The sequence below is a fragment of the Ursus maritimus genome, unplaced genomic scaffold (assembly GCF_017311325.1).
Source record: "Ursus maritimus isolate PB19 unplaced genomic scaffold, ASM1731132v1 scaffold_34, whole genome shotgun sequence".
In the NCBI taxonomy this organism is placed as follows: Eukaryota; Metazoa; Chordata; class Mammalia; order Carnivora; family Ursidae; genus Ursus; species Ursus maritimus.
In genome coordinates this window covers 4,184,985-4,208,782 of record NW_024426008.1, presented here as the reverse complement: position 1 = coordinate 4,208,782, position 23,798 = coordinate 4,184,985, and the positions used below count along the sequence as shown (strand labels likewise).

Genomic DNA, 23,798 nt, shown 5'->3' with positions numbered 1-23,798 from the left:
ATTAATAGTAGGGGACGTCAACACTCCACTATCAGCAATAGACAGATCACCTAAGCAGAAAATCAGCAAAGAAACAAGAGCTTTGAATGCCATACTCAACGAGTTGGACCTCCTAGATATATATAGAACACTACACCCCAAAACAAAAGAATACTTATTCTTTTCTAATGCACATGGAACATTCTCCAGAATAGACCATATGCTGGGTCACAAAACAGGTCTCAACCGATACCAAAAGATTGAAATTATTCCCTGCATATTCTCAGACCACAACGCTTTGAAAATGGAGCTCAATCACAAGGAAAAATTTGAAAGAAACTCAAACACTTGGAGACAAAGAACCATCCTGCTCAAGAATGATTCGATAAGCCAGGAAATCAAAAATCAATTTAAACAATTTATAGAGACCAACGAGAATGAAAACACAGCGGTCCAATACCTATGGGACACTGCAAAGTCAGTCCTAAGGGGAAAATACATAGCCATCCAAGCCTCACTCAAAAGAATAGAAAAATCTAAAATGCAGGTTTTATATTCTCACCTCAAGAAGCTGGAACAGCAACAGAGGAACAGGCCTAATCCATGCACGAGAAAGCAGTTCATCAAGATTAGAGCAGAGATGAATGAATTAGAAACCAGGAGCACAGTAGAGCAGATCAACAGAACTAGAAGCTGGTTCTTTGAAAGAATAAATAAAATAGATAAGCCACTGGCAAGACTTATCCAAAAGAATAGAGAAAGGACCCAAATTAATAAAATTATGAATGAAGAGAGGTCACAACCAACACCAGTGAAATAGGAGGGATCATTAGAAACTTTTATCAACAGCTTTATGCCAATAAATTCAACAACCTGGAAGAAATGGATGCCTTCCTGGAAACCTATAAACTACCAACACTGAAACAGGAAGAAATTGATTTTTTGAACAGACCGATTAATTATGAAGAGATTGAAGCAGTTATCAAAAAGCTCCCGAAAAACAAGAGTCCAGGGCCTGATGGATTCCCCAGGGAATTCTACCAAACATTCAGAGAAAAAATAATACCTATTCTCCTGAAGCTGTTTCAAAAAATAGAAACAGAAGGAAAATTACCAAACTCATTCTATGAGGCCAGTATTACCTTGATCCCCAAACCAGGCAAAGACCCCATCAAAAAGGAGAATTACAGACCGATATCCCTGATGAATATGGATGCCAAAATTCTCAACAAGATCCTAGCTAATAGGACCCAACAGTACATTAAAAGGATTATCCATCATGACCAAGTGGGATTCATCCCTGGTATGAACGGTGGTTCAACATTCACAAATCGGTCAGTGTGATAGGTCATATCAGCAAGAAAAGAGTCAAGAACCATATGATCCTCTCAATAGATGCAGAAAAATCATTTGACAAAATACAGCATCCTTTCCTGGTTAAAACACTTCAGAGTGTAGGGATAGAGGGTACATTCCTCAATTTCATGAAAACCATCTATGAAAAGCCTACAGCAAATATCATTCTCAATGGGGAAAAGCTGAAAGCCTTTCCCTTAAGATCAGGAACATGACAAGGATGCCCACTATCGCCACTATTATTCAACAGAGTACTAGAAGTCCTTGCAACAGCAATCAGACAACAAAAAGGGATAAAAGGTATCCAAATCGGCAAAGAAGAAGTCAGAATGTCTCTCTTCGCAGATGACATGATACTCTATATGGAAAACCCAAAAGAATCCACCCCCAAACTACTAGAAGTTATAGAGCAATTCAGTAATGTGGCGGGATACAGAATCAGTGCTCAGAAATCAGTTGCATTTCTATACACGAACAGTGAGACTCATGAAAAAGAAATTAGGGAATCCATTCCATTTACAATAGCACCAAAAATCATACGTTATCTCAGAATTAACCAGAGACATAAAGGACCTATATTCTAGAAACTACAAATCACTCATGAAAGACATTGAAGAAGACAGAAAAAGATGGAAAAATATCCCATGCTCATGGATCAGAAGAATTAACATAGTTAAAATGTCCATGCTACCCAGAGCAATCTACACTTTCAATGCCATCCCGATCAAAATACCAATGACATTTTTCAAAGAACTGGAACAAACAGCTCTTAAATTTGTGTGGAAACAGAAAAGGCCCCGAATCACCAAGGAATTGTTGAAAAGGAAAAACAAAGCTGGGGGCATCACAATGCCGGATTTCAAGCTGTACCACAAAGCTATGATCACAAAGACAGCATGGTACTGGCACAAAAACAGACACATAGACCAATGGAACAGAATAGAGAACCCAGAAATGGACCCTCAGCTCTTTGGGCAACTAATCTTTGATAAAACAGGAAAAAACATCTGGTGGAAAAACGAGAGTCTCTTCAATAAATGGTGCTGGGAAAATTGGACAGCTACATGCAAAAGAATGAAACTTGACCACTCTCTCACACCATACACAAAGATAAACTCCAAATGGATGAAAGACCTCGATGTGAGACAGGAATCCATCAAAATCCTAGAGGAGAACATAGGCAGCAACCTTTATGACATCGGCCACAGCAACTTTTTTCATGACACATCTCCAAAGGCAAGAGAAACAAAAGAAAAAATGAACTTGTGGGACTTCATCAAGATAAAAAGCTTCTGCACAGCCAAGGAAGCAGTCAAAAAAACTAAGAGGCAGCCCACGGAATGGGAGAAGATATTTGCAAATGACACTACAGATAAAAGACTGGTATCCAAGATCTACAAAGAACTTCTCAAACTCAATACACAAGAAACAAACAAATCATAAAATAGGCAGAAGATATGAACACTTTTCTAATGAAGACATACAAATGGCTAACAGATACATGAAAAAATGTTCAAAATCATTAGCCATCAGGGAAATTCAAATCAAAAGCACACTGAGATACCACCTTACGCAGTTAGAATGGCAAAAATTGACAAGGCAAGAAATGACAATTTTTGGAGAGGATGTGGAGAAAGGGGATCCCTCCTACATTGTTGGTGGGAATGCAAGTTGGTACAGCCACTCTGGAAAACAGTGTGGAGGTCCCTTAAAAAGTTAAAAATTGAGCTACCCTACGATCCAGCAATTGCACTACTGGGTATTTACCCCAGAGATACAGATGTAGTGAAGAGAAGGGCCATATGCACCCCAATGTTCATAGCAGCTCTGTCCGCAATAGCTAAATCGTGGAAGGAGCCAAGATGCCCTTCAACAAATGACTGGATTAAGAAGAAGTGGTCCATATATACAATGGAATATTACACAGCCATCAAAAAGAACGATTTCTCAACATTTGCTGCAACATGGATGGGACTGGAGGAGATAATGCTAAGCGAAATAAGTCAAGCAGAGAAAGACAATTATATGGTTTCACTCATTTATGGAACATAAGAAGTAGGAAGATCTGTAGGACAAGAAGGGGAAGAAGAAGGGGGTAAATAGAAGGGGGAATGAAGCATGAAAGACTATGGACTCTGGGAAACAAACTGAGGGCTTCGCGGGGGGAGGAATGGGATAAGCTGGTGATGGGTATTAAGGAGGGCACGTATTGCATGGTGCGCTGGGTGTTATACGCAAGTAATGAATCATGGAACTTTACATCAAAAACTAGGGATGTACTGTATGGTGACTAACATAATGTAATAAAAAATATTAAACAGTTGAGAAAAGATCAGCATGTATAATATTTTGATGTTTTTGCTAAAAGAAAGGAATATGTGTCAATGGACAAATAGTGGTATATGCATACAATGAAATACTTCTCAGAAATAGAAAGGAATGGGGCGCCTGGGTGGCTCAGTCGTTAAGTGTCTGCCTTCGGCTCGGGGCGTGATCCCAGGGTGCTGGGATCCAGCCGGCATCAGGCTCTCTGCTGTGCCGGGAGCCTGCTTCGTCCTCCCCCACTCCCCCTGCTTGTGTTCCCTCTCTCACTGGCTGTCTCTCTCTCTGTCAAATAAATAAATAAAATCTTAAAAAAAAGAAATAGAGAGGAATGGAGTACTGATACACTTAGCATAGTGGATAAATCTGAAACATTATGCTGAGAGAAGCCAGATATAAAAGTGCACATGATTCTCTTTGTATAAAAGTCGGAAAGACTAATCTTTATTGAGAGAAGGCAGTTCCATAATTTCTGGGCATGAGGGGCAGTGATTGGCTGGGAATGGGGACTGGGTATATTTTGGGGAGATGGAAATATTGTATACACATTGATTTTGGTAGTAATTTCATGGTTGTATGTATTTTTCAGAATAGTGAATTATAGATTAATATTTACATTCTATTATATGTAAATTATACCTCAATTAAGTTTTTTTAAAAAGGATATGTATATGAATACCCACACATTGAAGAAACTTAAAGTTCTGGTTAGTTCTCCGGAGATTAACTGAGAGTCACATGTGGACGGGAGACTTGCTTTTCGTCGTATTGCCTTTTGTTTCATTTGAAACTTTTTTTTTATCATTTGCATTTATACCTGTTCAGAAATACACACCAAAAAATTCAAAATATGTAGACGTGCGCACATAATATTGCAGTGATTGGTTGGTGATTATGATAGAATATTTACTGAGGCTGGGCCTTTTGAATTGAACACTTTTGGTTTAATGCCTTTTTGTAAGTTTTTTTATTGTGAAATATACATAACATAAAATTTGTTACATTAACCATTTTTAAGTGTACAATTCAGTGGCATCAAGTATATTCACATTATCATGTAACTCAGTATTATTCATCTCCAAAACTATTCATCTTCCCGAACTGAAACTTGATACTAATTAAACAGTAGCTCCCCATTTCCCCTTAATCCCCAGTAACCACTGTTGTACTTTTTGTCTATGAATGGAGCTATTCCTGGTATATCATATAAGAGGGATCATATAATATTTGTCCTTTTTCTCTTATTTCACATAGCATAATGTTAAACATTTTATAAAAGGAAATAATGTAGGCAAGAAGTGTGGAATCACTTAAATCCTTAGCAGCTTCTGCATTTTTTTCCAGAATTCCTTCCAACTTCAGAGAATCCAAAACTTGTTATTTCAATAAATATAACTGTAAATTGCCTATGTAATCTTGGGGAGAGATGTCTGAAAATGATATGTCATCTTTATCTCTTGACATAGATTTTTGGATCTTTAATTTAGGCATCTAATCAATTTTAATAACTTAGTTTGCTAAGTTAAATCAAAGTGCGTTGTTACTATAAATCTTATATCCAAGAACCTTGTATTATTCATAGCACTTTTCTGCTGGTAATAATGCCAGTTGTCTAACAAGAATTTTAGTAACTAAAACAGTCTAAACCAGTGTGCTGTATAAAATGTTTTGAAAGTAAATTATCATTTATTTTATTTTTATGTATTTCTTAAAAGATTTTATTTATTAGAGAGCACAAGCAGGGTGAAGGGCAGAGGGAGAAGCAGACTCCTCGCTGAGCAGGGAGCCCTATGCAGGACTTGATCCCGGGAGTCCGGGGATCACGCCCTGAGCTGAAGGCAGACACTTAACTGAGTCACCCAGGCGCCCCAGTTGTTTTATTTTTAAAAGAATGCTGCTGGAAGGGGCATATCCTCCTATTTGGCATTCTTGTACTAAGAAGTATATTTGAAGTATTTTAACTGGAAAACCAAGATAATTTTTCATACATCTACAGACTTAGAACATGAGAAGAAAGTCTAGAAATTATCTTGTTTGAGCTGTCTGTCCAATTCAGGAAAACTAGATTAAGCACAGCCCACACTACGTAGAAAGTAATATGAATTCTCAACTTCTCAGACTCAATTCGCAAGGGCTCTTCGGGTTATTCTAATAGAAAACAGTCTGAGGTATATTGTGTGGTAGAGAAGATGCATGAAATACAGTGAGGAAAAAACTGTTCGAGCAGTTTATTCCGGGAGGGGTTTGGGTGTGGTAAAACTTCTTGTAAAGTTTCACGCTTTATGTTGCCATGAAACCAGATGCAAACTCCTGCCTTGCTTTTAGCCCCTCTCCTGCTCAGTTACTCTGTATTCTGAGCAACTTCTTCCATCTCTCTTATCTCAGCTCTTTCACTCGTCTCTGCTCAGGCGGGTTATTATGTCTTGTACAGAACAGTTGCAGAATTCTTATGTATGAGATTCGGCAACAGCTGAGACTTAAAAATAGTTACTAGGAATAACTTTAGCTATTAACAGGGATTAGGTCCAGAGAAATGGTGGGGGGGGTTGCGATGTAAGTATATCTGGGGAATAGAGAGAAGCACACAGATACCTTCTAACTTTATGGATAGGGACTGTGTGCCCATTCTATTTATATGCATGTATTTTTACTTCATGAGTTTGGAGAAATTATGATTTGGAAAATTGGAGCTCCTTAAAGAAAAAGAGAAAAGGAACCATCTTTTCTGTCCTCCAGGCCTTTGATATGCTTGGAATACTTTTTCCTGACCAATATTTTACTAACTTTTTATCATTTGAGTCTTTCCTTAGATTTCACTTCTTGTCAGTCTTCCATCTAATTTTTCCATGTGTTCAGATGTTCTTGTTACATCCTGAGCTTATCCACACTGAATTAAAGTTGCTTATTGTATTTGTCTTGACCAGTGTTTCTCAGCTGGGGCCTTCCAGGGACATTCGAAAATGTCTGGACCCATTTTTGGTTTTCACAATTAAGGGGATGCTACTGGCATCTAGTGGGTAAAGGTCACGGATGCTGCTATAAACCCCTGTAGTCTGCAGGACAGCTGAATTTGTTTCAGAAGGTAATACTCTTGTATGTCGCACCTTTTAAAAAGATTTATTTATTTCAGAGAGAGTGTTTGAGAGCAGGGGGAGGGGCGGAGGTAGAGGGAGAGAGAGAATCTCAAGTAGACTCCATGCTGAGATCATGACCTGAGCATAAATGGAGTTGGAGGCTTATCCTTTTATGTTGCATTTTTAAATTTGTATAAAAATGTAATGTAGATGGGGTGCCTGGGCAGGCGGCTAGGATGGTTAAGTGTCTGCCTTCAGCTCAGTTGGCAATCTTCAGGTCCTGGGATTGAGCCCTGCATCAGGCTCCCAGCTCAGTGGGGAGTCTGCTTCTCCCTTTCCCTCTGCCTATCGCCCTGCTTGTGCTATCGCTCGCTCTCTCAAATGAATAAATAAAATCTTTTTTAAAACGTAATGTAGAACGTATTGTATTTTATATTCATTTCCCACTAATACTTACTACTTTTCATGGTCATCCAGATTTCCATGAGTGGCTGTATCTTCTACTTGTGGTTTAAAGCCTTAAAATATGTGTGTTAAGAACAAAAGAATATTTATGGGTAATACTTTTAGATGAAAATGAGAATGCTTTCAGGGAAAATAAGAATAATGTACTATTTAAGTATTTAGATTCTGTGCATTTATCATTAAAGCCCAGAATGTATTCATGTTGGTATGGTAAAGCATCCTCACTAGTACATTTACCTTAAATGAAATGTTATAAATCCGAAAATCAAACTGTTTTATTATAATGGTAACAGTCTTTCATTTTATTTTGAGTATGCACATCTTGTCATTCACAAAACATGTATCCAGTGCCTGTAATGAGCCAGACATTTAGGTGTTTGGGACACAAGCCAGTTCCTGCTCTTTCAGAAGAACTGAGGGAGAAATGATGTAATCCCACATGGACAGAGTAGCAGTGTGTATACCCAGTACTTGGGGGAGGGCCAAGCATGAGAGGGAGTCCAAGTTATAGCAGGTCTCTCAGGCTAAGAATAAGGGGTCGGCTTTATAGGCAGAGAGATACTGTGTAAGTAAAGAGGCATAAAAGAACATGATACTTGTCGGTCAGTGTGCTTGCTTACAGCTCATGGTGCTTAGAGAATAGAACATGTTAAAAGATGACTTTCAGAAAAAAGTAAAAACTGTGATTCTCATACAGATATAAAAATGAACATGTGTTAAGGATTTTGTTAAACTCATTCAATGAAATAACTAGGGATGAAAAGTTTTAAAACGTTTAAATTTAGGGGTGCCCGCGTAGCTCAGTTAAGTGTCTGCTTTTGGCTCAGGTCATGATCCCCCCTGGGATCAAGCCCCGCGTCAGGCGCTCTGGTCACTGGGGAGCCTGCTTCTTGCTCTACCCCTCCCCCTTGCTCTTGCATTCTCTCTCTCAAATAAATAAAATCTTTTAACAAAATTCAGATTTATATGGAGCATTGGAATGTTGAAAAAAATTATAAATGGAGGCAGAAAGGGAGTTGGGAGGAAGTCAGGTGAATCTCTGCCAGGACAGAATTTGCAAATTCTATCAGTTACTTACAATTTATAGATTTGTAAAATAGCTGCCTTGAATCAATCTGACAATATATAGTTTTCTATTGGAGTACAGATTTTTTTTTCTATAGGAGTGGCATGAATTTTAAAGTACCTTTCAGTGCCCTACCAGAGACTTTGTACTGTATGTAATAGGGAGCCAACAAAATTTTTGGATTGGTGAGTGAAATCAGGTTGTCATTTAGATAAAACAATTGAGGTGGCAGTGTACAGGATTAATTAATGAAGGAGTATTCAGTGTAGGGGAATGAGTTAGACTTTTGCAGTGGCAGTAAGAGTGAAGGGGGAGGGGGACAGTCAGTGGATGATAGGATGTGAAATATTGTAAGACTTATGCACTGATTAAAGCAGACAAGAAGGTTTCTGGCCTAAGCAATTATAAGGGCAGTGGGTCATTTTATTGAGAAAGGGAATAGATAAGGAGAAGCAGTGTTTGGGGCAAGATAATGGCAGCTTTTCGGATACGTGCCTTTTGAGATGATGTGGGGTACCAAGGTAGAAATGTCCATTATGCAGGTAGAAATCAGATTTGGAGCTCAGAAGAAAGATTGTGGGCTAATGATTTTAGCCTGGAAAACATTAAATTGGAATTTTTATAAGAATGAATGACTTCAACCAGGGAAGACTTAAGTATGGAGAAGAGGAAGAAGGCCAGCAACCTTGGGGGACATCTTTATTTGCTTAATCTTCAGGAATAATCACATTTGTCACAGGAGCATTATTATAATTTGGTTAAATATCAGTCTTTTAATTCTTAATAATGGCGCCTACTTATCTTAATTTCTTTTTTTGGAGGGGAGGGGCAGAGGGAGAGGGTCTTAAGCAGGCTCCATGCCCACAGAGTGGAGCTGGAGGCAGGGCTCATTCTCACAGCCCTAACCTGACCTGAGCTGAAATCAAGAGTCAATGCTTAACAGACTAAGCCACCCAGGGTCCCAGCCTCCCATACTTAGCTTAATTTTATCTTTCATTAACATCCAAAGCTATTTTATTTGTTCTTGGTTTATAGCCTGTTTGTATTACAGCAAGAGAACCTGATTCCCAAATTCTTAATCACTTCTCATTTCATATACTTCCTCATTTTAGATTTCAAGTTGAGAGAAAATTTGGAGGGTTGCAGTAGTGTGAAAAGTGAGGTCACAGTGGGCAGAGAATGGGAAAGAGGAAATCACCCTTAGGTCTCCTGTAAAAGGTTATTTATGCTTTAAAGCACTCTGAATTTCTATAATTAATGTCAGTACCAAATGTATTCCAGACTCATGGGGGTGGGGCAGGGACTGTTCTCTGTTTTGCATTAATATGTAAGTTTGAGTTGATTCTACTGTTCAGTAATTGAAGGGAAGACCACCTAAATTTGTGTTCCCATTTTACCTTTTTTTTTTTTTTCACAATCTCATGGTTAATACAGCATTGCTTGCTTTTTTTTTTTTTTAAGGGAATATATTAACCCTATTTTATCCCATTCCTGGCTTATGGTTAATTGTGAGGTAGCAACCCCTTCCTTTCTGTAACTACTACCAATTCCATGTAGGTAGGAAGTCCAATTTTTAGGTTATTAAATCTGCTTATCTCATTTTTAAAAATGCATATGTATATAGATGTTTGTAAATTATAAAATTCATTTAGAGAATACTCTGACAGGAATTTGGAGATGCTTTTGAAATTGGCCTTTCTCTTTTTATACTTACTAGTATTTGAGGTTGAAGATTCAGCAAAACATTGAAAATCTTACTTTTTTTTCCTTTTTAGATCATCCAATTATGATGGGTTTTGAGCCCCTTGTTAACCAGAGGCTACTTCCACCTACATTCCCTCGATATGCAAAAATAATTAAAAGGGAAGAAATGGTCAACTATTTTGCAAGATTAATAGATAGAATAAAAACTGTTTGTGAGGTGGTCAATTTAACAAATTTACATTGTATTCTGGTAAGTACAAATCTCCGTTCTGGAATATGATTTTGATTGAACAACAGAATAGTTTATCACTTTTTAGAGGCTGACTGTCCCAAGGGTAAATAAAATTGCTTACTTATTTTCCTTGATAGCTGGAGAATTAAGTGTGTGTGTGTTTGTTTCTATTTAATCTTCACAAGAATTATTTACTGTCCATCTTAGAGATCGAAAACTAAAGTTTAGATAATTCATCCAAGTTTTAAGAATGAGGATTTAAACCCTGGATTCTGTCTTCAAAACTTCTTATATGTAAATGTGTGTGTGCATGTACACATATATGTGAGTGTGCACATATACATACATACATGTATATTTTTATACAAAAAATAAGATCATGGTGTTTGTAGCCTGCTTTCATCACTAATCTCCGTATCCTGGACATCTTTCTTTTCATGTCAACAAGTATACATTTTTCTGCATTATTTAAATAGATACATGGTATTCCGTTGTCGGCATATATCACAGTTTTTTCCAGTCCATTCATATTGAATTATAGTTAGGTCATTTTCAGTGTTTTACTATTACAAACAGTACTAAAGTGAGCATGTCTGTAGGAACCTTCATATCATCTGCTTTCTTCTTCCTTAAGATAAATTCCTAAACCATGAAGTTGCTGGGTGAAAGAGTATATACATTTTTACATATTTTGGATTAATCTTCTATAGGGGTTAAAATGTAGAAAGCAATGTTTATATAAGGTTAGGAAGGTAGAAAGTATGCAATATAATACTGTCATTATTTAGACATAAGTTCACTAATTTATTTTACACAACTCTGCATAGAGGTACATAATTCCCAGCCCATGTCATTTTCTCTGTGAGGTCTTTCTTGTTGGTTCCAGGTTGCTTCTGTACCTGTATTCCTTGAGATGATGAAATATCTTGCTTACATTCCTAGAATTTGAGCAGCAGCCTCTGGAATACAGTCGATGGTCAACAAGGATTTGTGCTTTTGTTTATGCTCTTTCTTGTCATAACTTTATTTTCCCTTCTAATTCTTTGTCATTAATGCCCAGCTTAAGTTTTCATTCCTTAGTGAAACTTTCACCAATTGCGTCTTTGTTACGTCCTTTCTGTTTGCTTTCTTTTTAGTAGTTTTGTCCTTATTCTGACTTAAGAATCGTAGAATCTTAATGGTAGAAAAGATCATAGACATAACCCAGTTCATTTTGCAGTTCATTGTATAGCTAAACAAAGTAAGGTTTAGAGGGCTTGTAACCACATTAGATGATTGGTTAGTGGCATATCTGGAACTAGAATAGAGACTTTTACTCTTCTGCTACATCTGCTTTTCTGATTCTTAATTGTTACATGAATATTTGTGTTCAAATTAAAGGTAGGATTTGAGAAGACGACCAGTGTGAATTGGAATAAGAAAAAATAATGCCATAGTTGGATTTTGATATTCTGGCAGAGGGTTATGGATTGCCTTGTCGGGGACCATAGTAGTGGGGAACTGGGGGAGCCAGGCCTGGACTGCCAGCACTGGTCGTGAAGAGGGCATAGAAAGAGAAGAGTCTGGATCCTTGGAACACTTGGGATGGGGATTGGTGGTGGTAGTAGGGGAGTGTGGCTAAGGCCAAGAATCAAGAAGATTAAAGTTAGAGAAAAGGGGACCAAATACCTGGTGGATCTGCATAAAACACCTGTTATTGTTAGGATACAGTGCCAGAATATGTGCTTACCTATAAGATAAATCTTCTCTAGAAAATTGGGAATGGACATGAGCACACACAGAAAAAGAAGTAAACATGAAAAATGCATGCCCTTACAAGTAATTGAAGAAATGCATTTTATAACAATTTGATTGGAAAGTATAGTAATATTTAATGTTGATAGAGGGACGTAGTTGCTCTCCTATACTTCTGTGGCTGTCGCTCTCAAAAGTCTTAAAAATGTGTATATCTTAGCAACTCCCCTTCTAGAGATTTAGCATAAGAAAATCATCTAAGATATATGCAAAGATGAACTAAAGTATTTGGCTCATCATCATTCGCATTCTTGAAGAACTAGAAACAGTTTAAATGCCCACTAGTAACACTATCTATCCTATAGTATGTGTAGAATATATGCCATACTGACATTAAAAAGCATGTTACAGGAAAATACTGACATAGGGAAATGGTTGTGAATGTCAAGTTATGTTTCAAAATAGATTATCCATCTTATACGTTGTCACACACAGAAGTGATCATCAGAGGTAGGTAAATTCAGTTTAAAAAAGATTGGAATAACAAATACCAAAATGTCAGTTACAACTCTTTATAGTTTATGCTCTGCATGTTTCTGCATTTTCACATTCGAGTTTTAGACAAGATCAGTATGGGTGGGGTAGTTAAGTAACTGAATTAACAGTTTGCAGCCATTTGTGCTGCATTGAAGAGAAAAAACAGTAAGGGAACAAAGTAAACACAGGGAGATGAATTAAGAAACCATCATCACAGTCCAAGGGAGAGAGGATGGTAACTTCAGTTAGAAGGATGGCAGGGAGGTGATGTGGGTTGTCAGAGTTAGAGCTATGCATGAACTAAAATCGATACCATGTTGGTGTTGAATTAAACATGGGACATGAGCGAACTCTCAGGAAGGTCTCTGGGTTTCTGACCTGCAGATCTTGATACACTCTGGTGCTGTCACCAAAATGGGGAAATTCTCAAAGACCTTTAGTCAGCTGAGGGTCTTAGTGAAGCTGAATTTGAGGTGCCTTTGAGATATTTATGTAAAGATATTGAATAGATAGTGACTATATGGATAGAGTTTAGAAGTCAATGCTAGATATATAATTTTGGAACTATTACAGGTAGTAATTGAAGCATGAGTATGGTGAAGATTGTGAGGGAAAAAGTATATGGCATAAGAAAAGAAAACAGTCTGGGACTAAACTTTGAACATACAGAGCTGACCGAGAAGTGACCACAAAGGAAGAAATCATGGAAGTCATTTAAAGGTTTTATTTTACCAGAAGGAAGTCCCGCCAATACTGCTGAGAGGTCAGATAAAAGAAGTGAATAAGGTCTAAAACAAATGTCAGTTGGATTTGGTGTCAGAGGACAGTGGTGACTAGAGTGAAAAGCCAGGCTAGTGTGTGTGGATGAGGAGGGGCCGTTGAGTAAGTAGAGATGGTTCAGTCAACTCTTTCAGAAAGTTTAGCTGAGAAGGCAGCAGTTAAGAGAGAAATGTGGAGCATGTGAGAGTTTCTTTTTAAAGATGGGGGGAAATTGACTACGTAAATATAAATGGGGAGGATCTGGAAGAGAGGGAGAAGTTAAATATCTAGGACAGACAAGGATGGATTTTTGACAAGGTGTAATGTTCCTGAAAAGACCGGAAGGAATGGAGTCCGTAATACAAATGGAGGGCTTCCGTTGTTAAAAGTGGGCAAGGAAAGGATCTGGGTACAAATGTGGGTTCAGTTTGATAAAGTTTAGAGGCTGAAGTGGAGGGATTTCCTGTTGATAGATGACTTAATTTACTTTGTAATGTTAAATGGGTGGATCTCTGTAGTAGAGAATATTTACTTAGAGAAGTGTGAGCAAGGTATAAAAGTTAATTGTGAAAAAAGTGAATTGACTAGAGAAGCTTGGTAGGTTTTGGCAGAGCACCCATGTAAATGGAGGATCACGAGTCTGGAAAACACAAAATGTGAAAATGATAAATAGCTACTATCATATAATATACTAACATCGTAGTGTATTTTCTTACCTTTTTTCCTTTTATCTATGTATAAACCCATATATAGTTTTCTGAGCATATCTTTTGGATGTCAAAAAAGAATCAGGAACAGTCAGTTATATGAATCCACTTGGCCTGGTTACTTGATACTTATTTCTGTGAAGTAGGAAGTAAACCTCTGCTGTTAGCAAATTATTATCAATGCTATTATTTTCATAATGTGCAAATTTAATATTGGTATCCACACAATTCTGTTGGTCAATTAAAAAAAGTTAGTCTCCAAAAGCATCCATTGTCCCATTGATACAATTAAGACAGTTCCTATAGAAATGATCCTTAGCTCTTTGTCATATATTAAATCTGTTAGTATGTAATTTCCAGAAGGTCTGGTAAAAATTATATGCTATATACAAACATTTCCAGCTTTTATTTAATCTATTAATGACATTATTTTTTCTCTGTGTGTCAGGATTTTTTCTGTGAATTTAGTGAACAATCACCTTGTGTTCTTTCAAGATCTCTGTTACAAGTAAGTTCTATTTAGTATTGCAGTACTTCTTTAAACATCAAATTTTATGTGTGTTGACATTATTTTATTGATTGCTGCAACAAAAGTAGATGCTTTTAAAGGATGTCAGCAGTGTTACATTTTTATGATAGAAGTATTAGAATATTAGACATTCATCAAGGTCATATCCCAGGCTATAAAACAAACCTTTAATAATTGAAAAACAATTGAAATCATCCAAAGTATGCTTTCTGATTATTTTGGAATTAAACTAGTAATCAGTAACAAACATATTTGGAAATTTTCCAAATATTTGGAAATTAACACACTTCTGAACAAAACTCAGGAGCCAAAGAGGAAGTCTTGAGGATAATTAGAAAATATTTTGAACTGAATGAAAATGAAAATCTAACCTACAGAATCTGTGGGATATAAGTGAAGCAGTGCTTAGAGAAAAATTTATAAGATTAAATGTTTATATGAGAAAAAGTAGAAAGTGATTGCCAGAGGGATTGGAGGTGGGGGGGTGGGTATGGGTGAAATAGGTGAAGGGGATTAAGAGGTGCAAACTTCTAGTTATAAAATAAGTCAGTCACAGGTGAAAAGTACAGCATGTGCAATATAGTCAGTAATATTGTGATAACTTTGGTGACAGATGGTAACTACATTTACCATGGTGAGCATTTTACAGTGTATAGAATTGAGTCATTGTGTTGTATACCTGAAACTAATATGTTAACTATACTTCAGTTAAAAAATTTTTGAAAGAAAGGTCTGAATAATTTAAGCTTCTACTTAAAAAAAAAAATGGAAATGAAACTCAGCGAGCAGAAGAAAGGAAATACCAAAGATAAAAGCAGAAATGAGTAAAATAGGAAACAGATAAACAGTGAAGAAAATTGATGTAACCGAAAACTTGGTTCTTTTAAAAATATCAATAAAGGGGTGCCTGACTGGCTTAGTTGGAAGAGTGTGTGACTCTTGATCTCAGGATTGTGAGTTTGAGCCCCATGTTGGGTATAGAGATTACTTAAATAAATAGTACTTTAAAAAATTTAACTGAGCCTTTAAAAAAAAAAAAGAAAGAAAGAATGAACGAAAGAAAGATGTCAGTTACATTGAAGAACCTCTAACCAGACAGAACAAGAGAAAAAGAAGGTACAGATGAATAATATCAGGAATGAAAGAGAGTATTACTACAGAACCCTTAGGTTATATGGGAAATACTATAAACAGCTCATATCCATAAATTCAAAAACACAGATGGACCAGTTTCTTGAAGGACATTACCAAAACTCAGAAAGAGGTAACTTGAATGATCCTGTATATATTAAAGAAATTGAATTCATAGTTTAAAACCTTTCAACAAAGAAAGTTCCAGGTCAATTCTGTACAGTCTGTTCCAGAAAATAGAAGAGTCAACAATACTCATGATATAAAACCAGCAGTAGCTCAGTAGCAAGACCAAACAAGGACATTAAAAGAATGGAAAATTGTAGACATATTGTGAGCATCGACAGAACATCCTTAAAGTGTTATCATATCAAATTCAACAATATATAAAAAAAGATAATACATTATGACCAAGGTGTTTTTTTTCCAAGAATGCAAGCCTGGTTCAGCATTCAAAAATCAGCCAGTGTAATCCACCATACACTCTAACGTCTCAGTAGATTCAGGAAGAGCATTTGACATAATTCAACCTCCATCGTGATAAAAAACTCTCAGCAGAGCTAGGAATAGAAAAGAACTTCCTTAACCTGATAAAGGGTATGTACAAAAAAATCTGCAGCTAACATGGTACTTAATGGTGAAAGATAAATCCTTTCCTCCTAAGATTGGGACTAAAGCGAGGATGTCCACTCACTCCACTCTTATTCAACATAGTACAGATGGTCCACAACTTAAGAGGGTTTGACTTATGAGTTATAAACTTTATGATGGTGTGAAAGTGATGTGCATTCAGTAGAAATCATACTTCATTATTTTGAATTTTGATCTTTTCAATATGCAGTAAAATACTCTCTCGTGATGCTGGGCATGACCAGCGAGCCACAGCTCCCACTGAGCTACATGATCACAAGGGTAAACAACTGATTTAACCATTCTGTTTTTCACTTTCAGTATAGCATTCAGTAAATTACAGGAGATACTGAACACTTTATTATCAAATAAGCTTTGTGTTAGATGATTTTGTCCCACGGTAGGCTAATCTATGTGTTCTGAGCACGGTTAAAGTAGGCTAGGCTAAGCTATGATCTTCAGTAAGTTAGATGTATTAAGTACATTGTAACTTAAGAGCATTTTCAACTTAAAGGGGTCTTATTGGGACATAAGCCAGTCATCATAAGTTGAGAGAAAGCTGCACTGGAAATTTGAGCTAGTGAAAAAAGGCAGGAAAAAGAAATAAAAGGCATACAGTTGAAAAAGAAAAAACACATTTTTACAGACGTTATTTTCTGTATAGAATGTCAAGGAATCTACAAAGAAGTTCCTAGACCAGATGGGTGAGTTTAAGAAGAACACAGGATATGAGGTCAATACACAAAAAAGTAATTGTATTTCTATATATTTGCAGTGAGCAATGGGAAGTAGAAAATTTAAAAACAGTACTATTTTCACTAACACACAAAAAAATGAAATACTTAGGTATAAATCTAACACCTGTTCATAGAACCTATATGCTGAAAAACTGCAAAGTACTGATGAAAGAAATCAAAGACCTAAATAAATGGAGAAATATACCTTTTTTTTTTTTTTTTTTTTTTGTGGAATGATCTCAGGTGTTAGTTCTTCCCAAAATTGATCCACAGATTCAGAGCAATCTCAATCAAAATCATAGCAGGATTTTTTGGATGTCAACAAGTTGATTCTAAAATTAATATGGAAAGGCAAAGGAACTAGAATAGCCAGAAAAATGGTGCAAAAAAGAGTAGAGTTGGGCAACTCATACTATCTGACTGCAGGACAGGTATGGTATTGGCAAAATGGATCAGTGGAACCAAGAGGAGAGTCTAGAAAAGTCCTAATCTTTAATTAGTCCTTTATTATTTAGTACTATATAATAGCATATAGTACTATTATATATATATAATATATATATAAACTAATAGTATATATATAATATATATATACTAATAGTACTATATGCTATTATATAGTATTTTATATTCCTTTATATATAGTATATAGTACTATATGCTACTATATAGTAGTACTATATAGTATTTCATAGTCCTTTATTAACATGGTCAGCTGATCAATTACTAATATGGTCAGTTATTTTTGTCAAAATACAAAGGCAAATCAGTGGAGAAATGGTAGTCTTTTCAACAATGGTACAAGAACAATTGGACAGACATATGCAAAAAAATTGACTCAGAATGCATCATAAATCTAAAAGGTAAAACTATAAAACTTTCACAAGAAAAGATAGCAGAAAATCTTTTTGACTTCAGAAGACACAATTCTTGGTATGGCATCAAAAACAATTCATAAAAAATGATAAAGTGATCAATTTAGAACTTTAATTCTGTGGAAGACATTGTTAAGAAAATGAAAAGAGACTAACAGATTGGAGAAAATATTTGCAAATCCATGTGTGGTAAAGGATTTGTATCATACAAAGAACTCTATAAACAAAATAGAACAGACAACCCACTTTTTAAAATGGGCATCAGGGGTGCCTGGGTGGCACAGTGGTTGAGCGTCTGCCTTTGGCTCAGGGCTTGATCCCGGCGTTATGGGATCGAGCCCCACATCAGGCTCCTCTGCTAGGAGCCTGGTTCTTCCTCTCCCACTCCCCCTGCTTGTGTTCTCTCGCTGGCTGCCTCCGTCTCTGTCAAATAAATAAATAAAATCTTTAAAAATAAAATGGGCAGCAAATTTAAACACTTCAGTATGAAAACATACTGAACATAATTGGTATTAGGGATATGCAAATTCAAACCACAGTGAAATACCACTATCCACCTTTTACAATATCTTAAAAAAAAAAAAAACTGACAATACCGAGTGCTGGTGATGCATTTACTGATAGGAATGTGAAGTGCTACAGCCACTTTGTAAAAACAATTTGTCAGAGTCTTATTAAATGTACAGATCCTACTCCCGCTTAATATCTGCCTACGAAAAGTGAAATCCTGTGTTCTCCTGGAAACTTGTATACGAGTGTGTATAGCTGTTTGGTTCATTATCACCCAAAACTGGAAACAGCGCAAATGTGTTAGGAAATCAAGGAAGGGATAGTATAGCAAGTATTAAAATATACCGAGGTAATTAAGGGGAGAAAATTAAATGCAAATTATTATTAAATAATTTATTACTTTAAATTTAATCATGAAATCTATTTTTCCAATTTCAGAAAGTGTGTATGTATTCCAAAATGTTCATTAGAGACAAAGATTATCAACTAATATTGATAACCATTTGCTGTTTCATAATTTATGAAGCCCTCTTTCTTACATATTAGCTTATTTGACATATTCAGACTAGTCAGTTCATTTTGACTAGTTCACTATCACTACCCTGGACTTGGGAAATATATTTTCTTGCACACTTTTTCATTTTCCTTCATCAGAATACATCTTAAGAGGGATTAATAAGTAATACCCATTGTTGAAATAGTGATTTATTTATTGATTGATTTCCACCAGGTTTTTATACTTTAATCTCTCCTATGTTCTGCAGTATTTATAAGAAGTGTGTTTGTGTCATAGTAATTACAGTTATATGTACAATATGTTAAAATTGTGATAGCATTACTAATATATAACATTTGTTTTAAGACCACTTTCTTGGTGGATAACAAAAAGGTCTTTGGAACCCATCTCATGCAAGACATGGTGAAGGATGCACTTCGGTCTTTTGTCAGTCCTCCGGTGCTCTCCCCAAAGTAAGTACCCTAAGACTTTTTATAGCATATGTATTTCTTAAAAGCCCCAATTCTCTGTGCACCTTTATAGCAAGGCATAAAAACTGTTGTAATCAAATCTTCATGTAAAAACCAAACAATTCAGTCATATTAAAATTAATTGATTTCTGCTGCATATTTAGATTTAAACTGAGATTTTTGTGAGGTTGACATTAGGCCCAATATGAGAAGAAAACCTTACAAAGAGTTATCAAATTCAGTAAGTTGCATTGATTCTTATTGTGTGCAAAGCACTGTATCACGGAAGCACTTTGGGAATAATTATAAAAAAACAAGATAAGGTTGCTTCTCAGTGATCTGAGTCTAGATAAAAATAGAAAATGCAAGTAATTGATCCTTAAATTAGCATTAGGGCAGTGGCTCTACCAGAAACATGTTGCCATAAGAAGGTGGAAAGGATTTCATGCAACAAGAAATCATCACTTGTGTTTGCGTTTTGGAAAATGAGTAGAGCTTTTCCAAAGGGGAGGGAAGAAAGGTGCTGTTATTTCTCAGCAAAAAAAAAGAGAAGATGTCTGAAGACATGTATTTTAAGAACAGTTAGTGGTTCAGCATTCAATTTGTTGAATAAATCATGCCACATCTCACATAAAACTTCTTCCTCTCTTCACTTGGGTTTCCCAGAAGCAGATCCTGAGACAGTTCATGTACTCTTAGAAAGTTTTCCCAGGAAAAACCAGCAGGGTTGTGGGCAGGTGGGACATGACAAGGAAGAAAACCACGCAGAGGTTGTACTGCATGGAAAGGAACTCTGGTTGGGTCCTGTTGGGGAGCTGTGGGGACAGTATAGGTTGCAGCTCAGAGTTGTCCTTGTCAGGGACGAAACAAGGAAGCCTGAGAATTGACCCACAAAGCAATCAGTTAAGGACTGCCCCTGGGAGGACGTAAATTCCCAGGCATTCAGTGTTGGTTATATTTCCTGTTTTATTCACAGTAAAAGCCAAAGTCCTTATGGGTGAGCCTAGGAGGTTCCATATTCTCTGGTCTAGACTCCTGTCCTGATGCCTTTCTGGCTTCATTGTCTCTTACCCCTCACTTCAGCCACTTTGCCCTCGTTATTCTGGGAACATATAGGCTGGCTCTCACCCTACAGCCTTTACACAGACTCTGGGGTGGAGGGCATTTTACAGAAATGCCCAGGACTGACTCCCTCCCCACCTTCAAGTCTGTTTAACTTCACCTCAGTAAGGACTGCTTTGATTAGACTATTTGAAAAGTGCAACATCCATGCTGCCTCAACCCATCATTGCCTTTCTCTCTCCTCTAATGATTATCTTCTTATGTACTATATAATTTACTTCTTTGCTTTGTCTAAGTCTATATGTACCATACAATTCTTCATTATGTTTATTTCTTATTTCCCTCTCTGCCTCCTCCCTCCCAGTCCCATTAGAATATAAACTCCACAAGGTCAGGGCAGGTAGTTTTGGCCTTTTGTTCACTAATGTATCATAGGTGCTAGAACAGTGTCTACAGTCTGAATAGCAGCACATGATAAATCTTCGTTGAGCGAGTGAACAAGTAAATGGGAGTTGGATGGTTAAAGATAGTTTGGGGTTAGACTCGAGAGTTTTGAATGGTTTGGTAAAATATGGTCTTTATTTTAGGGTCAGTGAGGAAGTACTCAGACGTTTAGGAGGAAATTGGCATAGTATACTATATTTTTTTCATAGGAAACAGACTGGTAGTGATAATGGGGGCAGAGTGGTGAGCTAGGCTAATTTGGTACTACAGGAGAGAAATGATGAAGGATTAAACTCTGAGAATATAAAGGAGAGGACAGATCAGTGGAACATTTCAGAGGTAAAATTAATAGGATGTGACAACTGACTCAGCAGGGGAAGGAAAGGAGTAAGAAGGTAACTAAGTTGCTTTAAAAATAAACCCAGAAGCTGGTTCTATAAATAATATATGGTCATATCTGAAAATTTAGTGCAAAAAATATGAAAAATAGTAAAAGTCTCCTGAAATCTTACCTCTGAGATAACTGCATTTTGATAACCATCACTGTAGGTATCTTTGTGATACACAGATATATGATACACATAGGACTTTATATAAATGGGATCACAAAAACGCTGTTTTTATCATGAACTTTTAATTATTTTGTGTGGCTTCCTTGTTTAAAATCAGAATTTTGGGGTGCCTGAGTGGCTCATGATCCCAGGTCAGGCTCCCTGCTCAGTGAGGAGCCTGCTTTTCCCTCTGCCCCTCCCCCATGCTTGTGCTCTCTCTCACTATCTCTGTCTCAAATCAGACCGTTAGAAATAAAGTAAAATATTTTATTTCTGTTAAAAAAAATTTTTTTTACATCATGATACATCATGAATTTATGTGTCACATTACCTGATGTAGATCTAATTAATTATTTTTAATGGCTTCCAAATATAATATGAATGTATTCCGTAGGTTGGGGTTACTGGGTGGGGGCATGCGTACTTATATAGATATTATCAGATTGCATTCGGAAAGATTGCAGCAATTTATATTCCTATTAGCAATATATGAGAGTGCACATTCCCTACATCCTGGCCAACAAGCAGTAGGTGTTACCATTCTTTTATATTTTTTTCCAATGGGGTTAGCAGGAAGCAGTATCTCATTGTTACTTTACTGTGAGCATTTAATACAATATTTATTGGACATTTAGAAATACTTTTCTATGAATTGTTTATATCCTTTGCCCATTGACTTTTATTAAGTGGTTTACTTTTTTGGAGAATTTACATGAATTCCTTGTACATTATGAGTATATAATACACATTGTTATACAGTATCTATCCTACAGTATATAGCTTCTCATAACATGCAGGTACTTACAAAATTATATTATCTTTCAGTTCTTTAATCTGGGATGGCCATTTTTTTCCTTTAGGTTTCTTTTGCTTCAGAATTTTTGCTTTCTGTAAAGTAGCCTTTTCTACTTTATTTTGTCCTATATAACTTTTAGGTTTCTTGTTTGGAGTGACTCCCCAGCCCACAGGTTGTACCTTTAGGCACTTAAATATTTTTCCAAAGATTTTTATTTTATTCTTGAACATTTAAGATTTTAAATCTGAGTTCTTTTCCTCTAAATGGTATGAAGGTAGAAGTTCAACTTGATTTCCTTCTAGGTATAGGCAGCCAGTTGGGCAAGCATCACTTACAATATAAACCATCATTTCCCACTGGATTAAAAGACCATCTTTATTTTACTTGAAAGTCCTTTATGTATGGGATTTATTTCAGTTCCAGTGATGATGTTTTTTATTTTTGTGGCTTTGTCTTAAGTTTTAATATCCATTAAGACATGTTGTCTGGTGGCATTCTTTTTCAGGATTTTCTTGGCTCTTCCCTGGTTAACCCTTTATCAGATGTGTGGTTTGCAAATATTTTCTTCCATTCTGTAGGTTGCCTTTTCATTTTGTTGATTGGTTGCTGAGTAGGAGCTTTTCCCTCTGATGTAATCCCATTGTTTATTTTTGCTTCTGTTGCCTTTGCTTTTGGTGCAAAACCAAAAAATCATTGCCAGCATCAATGTGAAGGAGCTTATCCCCTGTGCTTTCTTTTAATACACAGTTTCAGGTCTTACATACAAAAGTGTCTTTATAAAGTTCTTTAATCCATTTGAATCGATTTTTGTGTATGGTGTAAGATAAGGGTCCAGGGTCACTCTTTTACATGTGGCTGTCCAGCATTCCCAATATTATTTATGGTGGAAGAGACTGTCTTTTCCCCATTGTGTATTTCTGGCTGCTTTGTCAAAAATTAATTGACCATATATGCATGCTTTTTTCGCCTAGGAGCTCTATTCAGTATTATTGATCTATGTGTCTGTTTTTATGCCAGTATCATTCTATTTTGATTACTGTAGCCTTTGGAGTATAGTTTGAAATCAGGGACTGTGAAACCTCTTAACTTCTTTGTTCTTTGGGTATTCAGGGTGTTTTGTGGTTCCATATAAATTTTAGGATTGTATTCTCTGTATCTGTGAAACATCCTATTTGAATTTTGATGAGGATTGCATTGACTATAGATCAATTTGGGTAATAGGGACATTTTAACAATATTCTTCCAACCCATAAGCACAGAATATCTTTCCATTTATTTGTGTCTTCAGTTTCTTTAATCAATATCTTACAGTTTCTAATGTATAGATCTTTCATCTCCTTGGTTAAATTTATTCCTAAGTATTTTATTCTTCTTGGTGCTGTTATAAATAGGATTGTTTTCTTAATTTGTCTGATAGTTTATTATTAACGTATAGAAATGCAACAGATGTTTGTATATTGATTTTTGTACACTGCAACTTTACTAAATTTATTAGTTCTAACAGTTTTTTTGATGAAATCTTTAGCTTTTCTACATATAATATGTTACCTGCAAATGGAGACAAAAGTTATTTTAAAATTTATAATTAAATATATCAAATACTTAGATGTATAAACTGCGACAGCTACCTAT

General features: G+C 36.1%; 1 protein-coding gene across 6 annotated transcripts in view; it reads left to right on the top strand.

The window, feature by feature from the left end:
* The window catches only part of NAA35 (N-alpha-acetyltransferase 35, NatC auxiliary subunit), a 95,212-nt gene that overhangs the window by 54,589 nt on the left and 16,825 nt on the right, over positions 1-23,798 (top strand). For all 6 annotated transcript variants that reach the window (XM_040620184.1, XM_040620180.1, XM_040620183.1 and 3 more), the window contains 3 exons: positions 10,038-10,216; positions 14,384-14,443; positions 19,210-19,316. In XM_040620184.1, the coding sequence (XP_040476118.1) occupies positions 10,038-10,216; positions 14,384-14,443; positions 19,210-19,316 (346 nt within the window). The remainder of the gene's footprint in view (positions 1-10,037; positions 10,217-14,383; positions 14,444-19,209; positions 19,317-23,798) is intronic.